This window comes from Cyprinus carpio, chromosome B24 (assembly GCF_018340385.1).
Source record: "Cyprinus carpio isolate SPL01 chromosome B24, ASM1834038v1, whole genome shotgun sequence".
Lineage (NCBI taxonomy): Eukaryota > Metazoa > Chordata > Actinopteri > Cypriniformes > Cyprinidae > Cyprinus > Cyprinus carpio.
This window is the reverse complement of record NC_056620.1, coordinates 15,639,237-15,650,904: the sequence shown is the minus strand read 5'-3', so window position 1 is coordinate 15,650,904 and position 11,668 is coordinate 15,639,237. Positions and strand designations below refer to the sequence as shown.

At 35.5% G+C, this 11,668-nt stretch overlaps 1 protein-coding gene across 3 annotated transcripts; it reads right to left on the bottom strand.

The window, feature by feature from the left end:
• Positions 1-1,084: 1,084 nt before the first annotated feature.
• On the bottom strand, positions 1,085-11,338 carry LOC109077065 (protein CIP2A homolog). 3 transcript variants are annotated; one of them, XM_042751772.1, is made up of 21 exons: positions 10,888-11,338; positions 10,347-10,494; positions 10,142-10,257; positions 9,566-9,660; positions 8,598-8,694; positions 8,381-8,503; positions 8,112-8,257; positions 7,942-8,017; positions 7,544-7,771; positions 6,489-6,648; positions 6,163-6,304; positions 5,829-5,928; positions 5,622-5,740; positions 4,544-4,733; positions 4,301-4,375; positions 4,102-4,212; positions 2,546-2,742; positions 2,315-2,428; positions 1,823-1,905; positions 1,583-1,701; positions 1,085-1,413 (listed from the first exon to the last, which is right to left on the bottom strand). In XM_042751772.1, the coding sequence occupies exons 1-21, from the start codon at positions 10,987-10,989 to the stop codon at positions 1,261-1,263; spliced, it is 2,694 nt and encodes an 897-aa protein (XP_042607706.1). In that variant the 5' UTR covers positions 10,990-11,338; the 3' UTR covers positions 1,085-1,260. The 3 variants fall into 3 exon arrangements, with proteins under 3 accessions (XP_042607706.1, XP_042607708.1, XP_042607707.1); XM_042751774.1 differs by having other exon boundaries at positions 4,301-4,369; XM_042751773.1 differs by having other exon boundaries at positions 10,142-10,254; positions 10,888-11,337.
• Between the last annotated feature and the right edge of the window lie 330 nt (positions 11,339-11,668).

Sequence of the window (11,668 nt, the reverse complement as noted above, 5' to 3'; positions counted from 1 at the left end):
TTGTAAAAGCACTATGAATTCAACACCAACACTGGTTTTGAATTGACTGAACACGAAACTGACAAGCTAACAAATAACATTGCTGCCTATAGCTGATCTATCTATCATCTTTTAGATTCATTTCTAGAATGGCTTCTGCTATTTCCAGTTATATGTGAAGCTGCTTTGAATAAAGTATAGAAATCGGGGGTACATTGTTTGTGGTTACTTTATTTTTTTCCCACTTAAATTGAGTTCAGATTCTGACAATATGTGAGAATCTGAGTATGTTCAAATAGACAATGAAAGTAAGGTTAACAGGTGCTTTTTTAAAAAACATTCCCACTCAGGTATCAGAAAAAATCCCAAAGAGCCGATGTGTGGAATTTTTTTGTACACAGATAGTCATAGTCCTGTTTATCTGGGCCACATTCTTCTGATTGGCTGAAAAACAGCTTGTCAAAACATTTATGAAAGTATGTAACAAATCAGGTTCTGAAGAACAGAAAGTTAAAGCCAGGATGATCCATTTAAACACTGAAAGGAATGGTAAGATTACAAGTCAACCCATACAATTACAAAATACTTTTGTTTAATGAAACACTGTACTCCTATATTAAATCAACAGAAACTATGAGTTAAGTTAGTGATTTTTTAAAAGGCCTGAATGAAGATATGATTTTAACCAGGAAGTTATCTTTCACATGAATGGCCCTAATAAATCACAGTGTAATTATCCTTATCAATAATGAAACTAAAAGAACACTGTTGCTTAAGACGTCTCAGCATTAATCCAAATGAATGCTGTGGCAAGCAGCTGTAAAACATCATCAGAAACATGTCTAGTGATAGACATCTGGATACAACAATGAGGGGAAAAATGTAAGGAGTTACTGCATGGATAACTACTCTTATTTATTTAAAAATGAAAAAAATGGAAAATTTAAATAGTGTCAGTCACAATCTTTAAACAGTGTGTTTGTACAGTGCCCTCTGGTGGCCAAAGATTAGCATTTAAAATCTAAACACTACACCAACATCTGAAAAATTTCAGTCTAAAATTAATTTCAAATAATGAATGTAATCCAAAATGATAGCAGACATCTACAAAAGTTCTACAGACATTTATTCATTCACTTATAAACATAAGAACATGAATGTAAGAAAACATACAAAGTGTACGGATTAAAAGTGACAAAACAGATAAAATAAGTTATTTTCATTTCATGAAGCAAGTGAAGTATTTCTTGGCTTGATAGTGTATACATGAATATGTACGTGTCACAGAGAGAGGTTGGCGGTGGCGTCACCCTTGAGTTTGCCGCTGCTGAGACTGTGTATCATGGCGATCATATGTGTGTGTTTGCTCAGCTCTTCCTCCATCTTCTCCAGCTTGGCCTCTAGCTGGGATTTCTGCAGCTCCAGAGAGGAAGCCTGCCAAATGAGTACAACAACAGAAAACACGCTGAATCATTATGAAGCCTACACGACTGCTGAAATAACAGGAATAAAATAGGAAAAAGCTAAATTATGACTTTTGGTTTCATCGTGGCACACTATGATTTGAGACTGACTGATAGGTTTGAGTGAATGTTGACGGCACCTTGATGCTGGTGTCCTTCCTGGCTTGCTCGGTCTTATTAAGCTCTTTCCTGAGGATGGAAATATTCTCCTCCATCTCATGGATCTGCTCTTCTTGTCTCCTCACATCATTCTCAAGACCTGGTACAAAACAGAAAGAGGCTCTATAGTACACTTCACACCAAATGCATAAGTTTGTATGACTGAAACAGCAGAAAGAGCATAACACCCGTGTGAAATTAATTCCACTGCTTTTTCTCACCTGTTATTTTTCTCTCTTTCTCCAGCACGTCTTTCTTTAGGCATTTTATCTGCTGTTCTTTTTCTGCCACCTCTGCAAGAGTCCTGAGCAGATAAAAGTCATTCAATAATTTTTCTATTTTTTTAAAAATAATAATAATAATAATATATATTTTTATTATTACTACTACTATTTACTACTATTATTGATCCATTCATGGGTGACAAAGCACAGTTCAACTTATTATTATTATTACATTTCTTTTAATTGGAGTTGATTCTACATGATATTAATAATTAGATAGTGATGATAATATTAATAATACAGAAAAAAATTATATAAAAATAAATAATTTTATAATTTCCATGAATAACAACTAAAACATAATAATAATAATAATTATTATAATTGATATGAAGAATGGCATAAAGCTTCAAATTTTATTTATTAATACTAGAGTTAATATTACAGTCAAAAATGCCTGACATTCTATCCACCGTTTCAAAAACTGACCTCTCCTGTTGGAGTTTTAATCCCTCATTGGTCTTTCTCAGCCCCTCGGCCTGCTGGGTAAGTGAGATATGGGCGGCCTGCAGTTCCTTCAGCATCCCTTCACTTTTGTCATACCTAAAAAAAAAAAAAAGTGAGAAAAAAAAAGTGAGAAAAAAATAAGAGGTTGCTTATCTATAATAAAACATCTGACGTATCCATTCGTGAGTGTGTGTGTGAGAGAGGAACACTGACCTACTGAGCAGCTGGTTGTAGGTGCCCTTCAGCTCCTGATGCTGGTCAGCGACTTCCTGCAGACGGCCGTTGTGCTCCAGGAGCTGCTGGCTGTCAGATTTCAGTCTCTCAACCTCCAACAGGTGATCATTCAACTCCGTCTGCAGATTCTCTTTCTTCCGCTCTGTGTCTTTGAGTAGAGATGCCAATTTACGTGCCTAGAAAGAAGAAAGATCGAAAACAGCAACAACAAGATTAAAAAATTTTGTTTTACAAATAAAAAATGTGCTCATATGCACATTAAATTGTAAGTCTATCATAGTGAAAATGTCAAGCACCAAAAACAGTTTTCAACATTGATAATACTAAGAAATGTTTCTTGACCAGCAAATCAGCAGAACGATTTCTGAAGGATCATGTGTAGGCATGGGCCGATATGAGATTTTGACGGTATGATAACCTTAAGCAAAAATATCACGGTTTCACTGTATCGTTGTTACAGCTCTGAAATTTGTTGTTTTTAAATGACTGAGGGGAATTTTTTTTTTCTGCTGGACACAATATATTTTGTTTTTGAGCAACATACAGAATATTAGAAACAATAGAATTTATTTTATTTTTTCTTTGATTTGTTTCCTAAAAAGAAAAAAAAGAAAGACTGACATCTTTATTTAACCTAAATCTGTAATTATAGTTATATAATCATAGTTATATAATTCCTATACATATCATTTATATCGTTTCATATCATTTAAGTGAAGGTAAAAAGTGAAAGTGAAAGCAAAAGGGAAAGTGAAAGTAGTGACATTTGCCAAGTATGGTAACCCATACTAGGAATTGGTACTCTGCATTTAACCCATCCAAGTGCACACACACAGCAGTGAGAAGTGCACCGTCGGCATTACGTTATTTTTGTCATCAAGAGGGCTCGCGGACAACCGCACCGCACCCCGTGGTACTGCGCATGTGTCGAGCTCATCCGTCCGTGCTCATCTGCAGTTGAGTATACTTTTGAAAGCTGTACGGACGCGGCTGTGCGCAAGATGGAAAGGTATGCTAAATGTGAAGTGTACCCGGGCCTTAAGTTCCGGAGGCAGCTCCTTAACCTCGGCCATCCTTCACACAAGTTACTGACCGCTCGCTCGCACCAACAGGAGGAGGAGGGGTCAGTGTTACTCTCTACACTGCACTCAGCCTGAGAGATTCCTACTCTTATAGTCTTTGAGGAGACATGGAAAACAGCGCATACCGCAGGAACAATATAATGGAATATATCAGTGGTTTTGAATCCGTGAAATCTTCAAATCGCGCTATACATTGAAACCGGTAATCGGCCCATGCCTAATCATGTGACACTGAAAATTCACAGGAATAAATAACATTTTTAAGAATATTAAAGTTCCTTTAAATGGAAATATCTTTTCATAATATTAACATCTTACTGTATTTTTCATAAAAAATGCAGTTTTGGTGAGCGTAAGATAGATATATAAGATATAAGATATATACAGCAACTCAAAAACACATATGCATAAAAGCTTTGTAGGAAGAAAGAAGAAAAAAAAATTGTGTGAAACCTCAGCTTCCGCCTGAGCTCTCTGACAGCGATATTGAGCAATCAGTCGATCCGCCTGTGACAGCGCCAGTGCTTTAGCCTCCAAAAGGTCCTGCAGACGGCTCTCTTTACACTGCATATACAAAGGCACATATAAATACAAAGTCAGCATTCGTTACATATACAGACAGGAAGTTCCTTCCTAACTTCCTAACACTCACCGCAAGCGCCGAAAGCTTCTGTTCATACACATCAATGATCTCTGACATGTGTACATCTTTGACCTTCTCCTGTAACTGAGACACTACAACATTAGAAATAAAACAAACAAAACAAGCATGTCGTCCACTTGTGGGTACGTTTCTAATGTCAGTATGGAACTACATGCAACTAAACCCACGATGGAATGTCTGCAGACACTGAGGTCACAGAACTAATGAGTCAGATTCAGACAAACACAATACCTCCACTCCATTCTGAAGCTTCTCAATGAGGCTGTCGATACTTTGGCAAGTAGAACCGGAAGGTTCGGCATGCATCATGGGAAAACTCTTCCCCACAAAAGACACATCTTCGCTAGCAGGACTACTCCGGATCGACAACTCGCTGTCCTTCTGACGGTATGCATTATTGGCAGCAATACTGTCCCCCAGTTAAAACAAAAGTGACAGAGAAACATTTACTTTCCAGGATTTAATGCCAATATTTATTTCTAAATAAATATATGCACTAATATTGGGGTTTACCAAGAGTGCATTAAATTGATCAAAAGTGACAGTAAAGACATTTATAATGTTACAAAAGGTTTATATTTCAAATAAATGCTATTCTTTTGAACTTCACATCAAACATTCTACAAAAATTTTAAGCAGCACAACTGTTTTCAAGATTGATAATACTAAGAATTTATCTTAGGATCATGTGACACTAAAGACTGGAGTAACGGTGATGAAAATCCAGCTTTGCCATGACAGGAATATATTACATTTTAAAACATTGAAATAAAAATAAAAAAAACTGTTATACAACAATATTTAATACTATATAATAATATTTCACAATATTACTGTTTTACTTTGTTTTTGATCAAATAAATGCAGCCTTGGTGAAACACTTTCAAAACTTTTTAAACAATCTTGCCAACCCCACGTTTTTTAACAGTAGTGTACAGTTTGGTAGTTAAGTAACACTTCTGCATTTAAGGAGGACTTGCTTGCTGTTTTTAGCATGAACATTTAATCATTACTGAAATTTTCTGCAGATTTTATCATTTCAAATCATAATTTAAAATGCATAGTTATGCATAAAATTTGAATACTTCGGATTACCAGTTTAAGTATGAGCAACAGTAATGCCTTAGCAAGCACCACAAATTAAAACAAAAACTATTTCAAATTTATATCTTATTTTTTTTGTTTTTTATCTTATTTTTTTATTTTTTAGTTAAGTTATTTTGATGTTAGTATTAATATTTTTGTATTGTTATTCTGAAGGTTTTAATGTTATACTTTAAGTTTTCAGATGTGGGTTCTGTTGGCTCACATGACAGAGGGGAAGTCGGGGAGTGGGGCAGCTTCAAAAAGTATGCGTAGGGCGACCTGCACATTCTCCCTGCAGTTTGAGGTCATAGTTAATGAGAGAGGTGTCACTATGCGCTGGTCCTGCATGCAAAGGAAAAAATGAGGTTATAAATATCTGATACAGAGTTAACAGAAAGGGCAGCAAGGAAGCAGAGCGTACGTCTTGTACCTGTAAGATCCTGTAGAAGGATGCCTCCATGTCTGGCATCTGCTGTCTAAAGTGGCTCATCAGTTCTAGAGTCTTCAGTACCACTTTAGAGCACACCTGACTATAGATGCACAAGGAGACAACTTTTTTTTTTTTTTTTTTGGAAGGACAATTTCTCAAGGATTGTGTGAAAGCTATGCCATCACATTAATAAAATATATTTTAAAAATCGAAAAGTTATTTTTCATTGTAATAATATTTCACAATATTACTGTTGAACTGTATTTTGATCGAATGGTACTGTAAGTGTCAATACTTTCTCACAAACTATATTACTTCCAAAATATTTCATTACCTGAGCTGGTAGTTGGAGGTAGTACAGGTGGACCCAGAGAGGTCCTGACTGTAGGACAGCAGAAGCTCCACCTGTGAGACACACACTTCAGGACTGAGCCGCTGGGACACCAGCATCCTCAGAGCATCATCGCCACAAAGCAGTAAAAGAGTCAAGGATCGCTATACTATTACAGTAGAATCAGACAATCACAATACATTACTGGTCAATTCATAAGCCAGGATAATTAATTATCTGATATTTGGCTACTAACACTAGCCCATCAAACAGACAGCATGTCCAGTGAGGTGTGTTGAAGTGTGATTATTTCTGCTTAATAAGGATATCTAGAAGAAAGTCAACGACACGGCCTGCACGTAAACAGCGTTTCTTTAGCAGCTGCTCTCCTTCAGTGGAGTCTGGAGACTGCAGCAAAACCAACACCTCCTGCAGGAGGAGCTCTACAAACGACTGAGCTGAGCTGCACAGAGAGGAATCAATCGCCTCCTGGGTGAACACAAGCACAAACTTATAGATTAATAGGGCAGAATGTCACTAACATGACACAAATCAAATATTTGCATCTGGCATGGATTCCTAATTATAGAAAAATATTAAAGATAAAAATATTAAAGAAATTAAAAGAATTTATTAGAAAAATGGTAACGCTACAATAAGGCTCCAATTGTTAACTCATTAGTTAACATGTATTAACAATAAAAATACTTTTTTCAATATATAAAATAAATTTCAATATTTACTAATATATTGTAAAAATCAAAAGCTATATCTGGTAGTATTATTTAATGGACCTGAGAAAACAATTACATTTGAAAACATCAAATTCTCATTGTGTTAATCTTTAAAAACACCAATAAAATAATTTAATTACAAATGATTAAAAAACAAAAAAATCAATAATACTGTTAAATGTAATCTTTAAGAAATCCCAAAATGTATGTCCATTTTCATACTGTACATTATAATGTTGTAATGCCTTTAAAATGACTGGTTTTAATTTTAGTGTTGTTACTGTTTATTTAGACATAATAGAATTTGTGTATCATGTATTTTTTTATATCTAACATCATATATTAGGTATTGGCTACAAAATACGTCCAGATTTGTAATGTTGGTGCACAAAACATCTTTTATATCTAACATTAATACATTATTATAATTATATCTGTATTTTTTATATCTAACATCCTATATTACGTATTGGCTACAAAATTGGTCACAAAATAAGACATAATACAATTTAAAATATTTCCAGATTTGTAATGTAGGTACATCCCTATTTTGTGCACAAAACATCTTAGGAATTTTTCCTGCCACTCTCACATTTTGCTTATTCAGTGGGGTGTTTGTTTGAATAAACTGAATTGAAACACTGGCATACTTCAAAAAGCTCAGTCAGCAGGGACAGAGCCTGCATGTAGCACTGCTCTGGACCATCCAGAGGTGACGTAACCCAGTGGACGAGCGCTAAACTTGGTTCAGACCCTCGAGCCTGAACACCTTTTCTAGTAGCAGGCTGCAGTCGAGGGGCTGGAGGTCGGAGCACCGTCTCACAGATGAGCTTACGCAGGACAGGGACTGAGCACAGAGAAACAAGCAACTCCATAACCTGCACAGACAAGAGCTTATGACTATCTGCAAGAATTCAAGACCTTTGGGTTTGAAGGGTTTGAAAGGTTTGAAATTAAACATATTTTGCCTTAAAAAAAAAGTTTTACTTGACAAAAAAAAAGTTATATATAAAAAAAAAAAAAAAAAAAAAAAAATGACATAGTTGACCTTTGATGCAGTATCAGGATCTTTGTTGTGTAATAGCCCAAGAACCTCAGATAGACAAACTGAGAGGTGTTTATACCTAGCGTGAGAAGAAAAAAAAAAAGGTGTTCGGACTTTATTAGAACGTAAAGTTACATTTAAAACTGTGCCATCAGACACCGATAAACACATACTTGGTCAGGTAATCAGCGATTTTGGGGTTTTTCAGGAGATCTACTAACAAATCCACAGCATAATTCCTGGTTAATGTGCCGTCTCCGTTGACGGTGATGTTAAATATTAGCTGAAAGGTCTGATGAATGTTCTTTGCATTAAACAGCTGCAAAAGAAAAAAACAACCTCAAGTGGAAAATAAGTAGAGGGCCACAAGTTTCCAGCCACAAGAAGAAATGATGAAAAGATATGCATGTTAACCAATATCAGCGCTACATCTCAACACTACCTTCTGTCCAACTTCTTCATTTAGAGTCAAACTTGATAATATGGACAGTGCAAACACGACCACAGTCAGACAGTTGTGACCCAGGAAATTTATCAAGGCTCTGTAGAAAGCCTTCACATTACTCTGAAAATAAAATAAAAAAAGAGTAGGTAAAATAGTTCACTATCAAAACTTATAAGAGTTCATATTGAGAGTTCATCATGATGCCGGTTCTGACCTGAGATTTGATGTGTGACTGCACAGAGATGTCATGTCGACAGAGGTTGGCCATCAGGCCCAAGCAGGCCTTTACAATATCATCATTACTTGACTGGCTAAAGACAATCATAAAAAGCATTACATTTCATGCATAGTTTTAAATATTAAAAAAATAAAAAAAAAGTTCTTATTAGTATACTTGCATCAAATTCACAATTCTGTTAACCTTTACTTGCATAACCATTGCTGTGCAATAGTTTAATGCATATTGCAGTTTATAAAGGGTGCTGCTATAAACCCAGCCTCTGTGATTAAAAGCAAAAAATATGTTTCAGTGTTGTTTTTACAGGCAAAACTAACTTGTGACCACTTTTCAATGTCATGACTGTATTTACAACCCTGACTGATGATTATTAATATCTAAGACATGAACAGTTTAATATTATTATACTGTATACACTGTGGCAAGAAAAATAAAACTCTGTACACTTTCCATGATGCAATTAAAAAGTTGTTTGAAAGTGAAAGTTTTATGCTCACAGAGGCTGCATTTATTTGATCAAAAATACATTGAAAACAGTAATATTTATCACAAAATTAGTACAATTTTAAATGACTTCACTAATATGTAATTTATGCCTGTGATTGCAAAGCTGAATTTTCAGCATCATCACTCCAGTCTTCGGTATCACATGATCCGTCAGAAATCATTCTAATATGCTGACTTGGTGCTTAATAAACTTTTAGCAGTTGTGCTGCTTAATGTTTTTGTGGAAACTGTGATACACTCTTTAAAGAACTTTTTAAAAAGTTCAAAAGAGCCACATTAATTTAAAACAGACATATGATTTAACTCTCATTTTTGAACATTTTCATGTACCCTTGCTGAGTAAAAGTATTGATATATTTTCTGAAACTTTTGACTGGTACTGTACATCAAAGAAACATGTATGCACAAAGCAGAAAAGTGAATGTCGTGGGTCTTACACATGTTGCATTAGGAAGCTGATGAGTTCATGGATGTGAGAGGCACAATGCTGGGTCCTCACGCTGTAGGTCAGTCGCTGCAGCACATTAAGGCACTGTGGAGAGCATTAGAGATATTATTCATATGACCACACAAAGTAATATCCAAAGTAATCTTTCTTTTTTTTAATCCATCCATTTTGGATAACTTTAACTAAATGTATTGAAATAAAATCACCTTGAAAAACATCTGTGCAATCTGTGCAGTGACATTTAAAGTCTGTGTGAACCGGAAGTTGCCACCGATTTAACATTAGTATAGTGATGTATTTCCAATCAATCAGTTAAATTTCCAAACTAAATATTCAATAATGGGCAGAATTTTATTTTAGCACACCTCCCTGCCATTGCTCATTCACAGCAAACTAATGGTTGGAGGGGAGAGGTTAAGAATAAAAGCCGTAAAACTGATGTCATCAGAGAAGGAATGATTCTAAAGTGGACGCAAATTGAAAATTTTTCAGTGGATTATCTTGCACAGATTAACTGTTTGCCTCAAGACTAGCAATATGCGCTAACAAACTGCAGTCCTCCCACCTGCAGCACCAGAGGTTCTTCCGGTGTGCTTCTGTTGCAGTGGATTATGGATGCCAGAGTGCCAGTGAAGTTGTAGCTGCTGTGAAGAGCCTCTTTAGCCTCACCATCAGAAGCTGCTGGGCCATTAAGAAATGTACATGCATGGGTAAATAACGGGTGATATGACTATAAACTGACTGTGGAACTACATTAAAGGATTTAGTACCGAACTGTGCCAGCAGGGATATGATGGATCCCGTCAGTGCATGACTGGTGTTGGGATCTCCAGCTACTTCCATGAGTCCACTCAGACACTCGCTGGGCAGCACCTGACCTGAAAACAGCACTCCACCACATTTCAGCCCTGAAACATCCTGTGGAATTAAAAATAGCAACTGAAATGTTGGACATTTTATATTAAAGGAAATAACGTATATTACACATTCTTTGTCACTCTGGGTTTGACTTTTTGATGATTTTTTTAGAATATAACTAGAAAAATTATGCTGAATATATAAGAAATAGCTTTTTTTTTCTCCCTAACCATTAAAGGAGATGATTGACAGCCTCAGTCACCATTCACTTTCATTGTATGTAAACGAAGAAATGAAGGGGTTGTTGACTGTCATTCCCTAACATCTCTTTGTGCGTTTTACATAAGATTTAAAAGACTTTATGGACTTTGGAACAACTTTAAAGTGACTAAATTGATTGGATAGATCACACAAATATATTTAATAACCCCACAGATAAATGTTTTCACTCACTTCAATGTGTTTCTGCAGCTGTGATGCATTTAAAGCGCTTCTGTTATTTCTGTACTGACGAATGGCCAACAGAAGAGACTTCAAACAGGTCGATACATCCATCTTTACACCCAAGGAAGGTCAATGGCGGGTTTGAACTAAAAATATTAACTGATATGAGGAAACTATCTAAACGGTTTCGCTGTAGGTTTTGTAAACATATGTTACGGTAGGCTATGCTAGTTGATAACAGACGCTGTTTCTGAGATTAAATAACAGATATATCGTATTCTCTCCCGTACAATGTTTTCATCAAGCATGGAGTTGACTTCTGTTTTAACTGATATTTACTAGTATGTTATTAAACGTAGTATTTACTCAAAAGTTTATATTAAGTTCCCTACTGTCCGCCACAACAGCAACTTCCTCCCGCTAACACTTCGAATCACCGGAAGAGTTCATTATCCAAAAGGGGAGGGGGATAATATAAACATTTACGAATATATCTAAATATTTAGGTTTAAAATATAGGGCAAAACATTTTTACGATTTAATATAAGTCTTTTAAGTATTGAATCAGTGGATTTTTGGCTTGTTTTATGTTAATCTAAATTTTTTTTATGTTCTTAAGAAAAGCTTAAACCCCCTTTCTATGAAGAATGGTTGCGAGCCAGAATTCGACGACGCACTGACGTAAGTACGTCATAGTTGGGGTATCTGTACTCTTTTCAATTAAAGAGATTTCTTTTGAGCTTAATACTATAGATTATTCATTAATATTGTGTTAAAGTTATAATCTGTA

Excerpts from the sequence above, each read along its gene's own strand:
- LOC109077065 (XM_042751772.1), bottom strand. The coding sequence starts at position 10,989 with ATGGATGTATCGACCTGTTTGAAGTCTCTTCTGTTGGCCATTCGTCAG. Across the intron at positions 4,734-5,621 it reads CCCGACTTCCCCTCTGTCAT|ACTGGGGGACAGTATTGCTG; the intron begins GTGAGCCAACAG and ends ACTTTTGTTTTA. Across the intron at positions 2,429-2,545 it reads TACAACCAGCTGCTCAGTAG|GTATGACAAAAGTGAAGGGA; the intron begins GTCAGTGTTCCT and ends TTTTTTTTTTAG.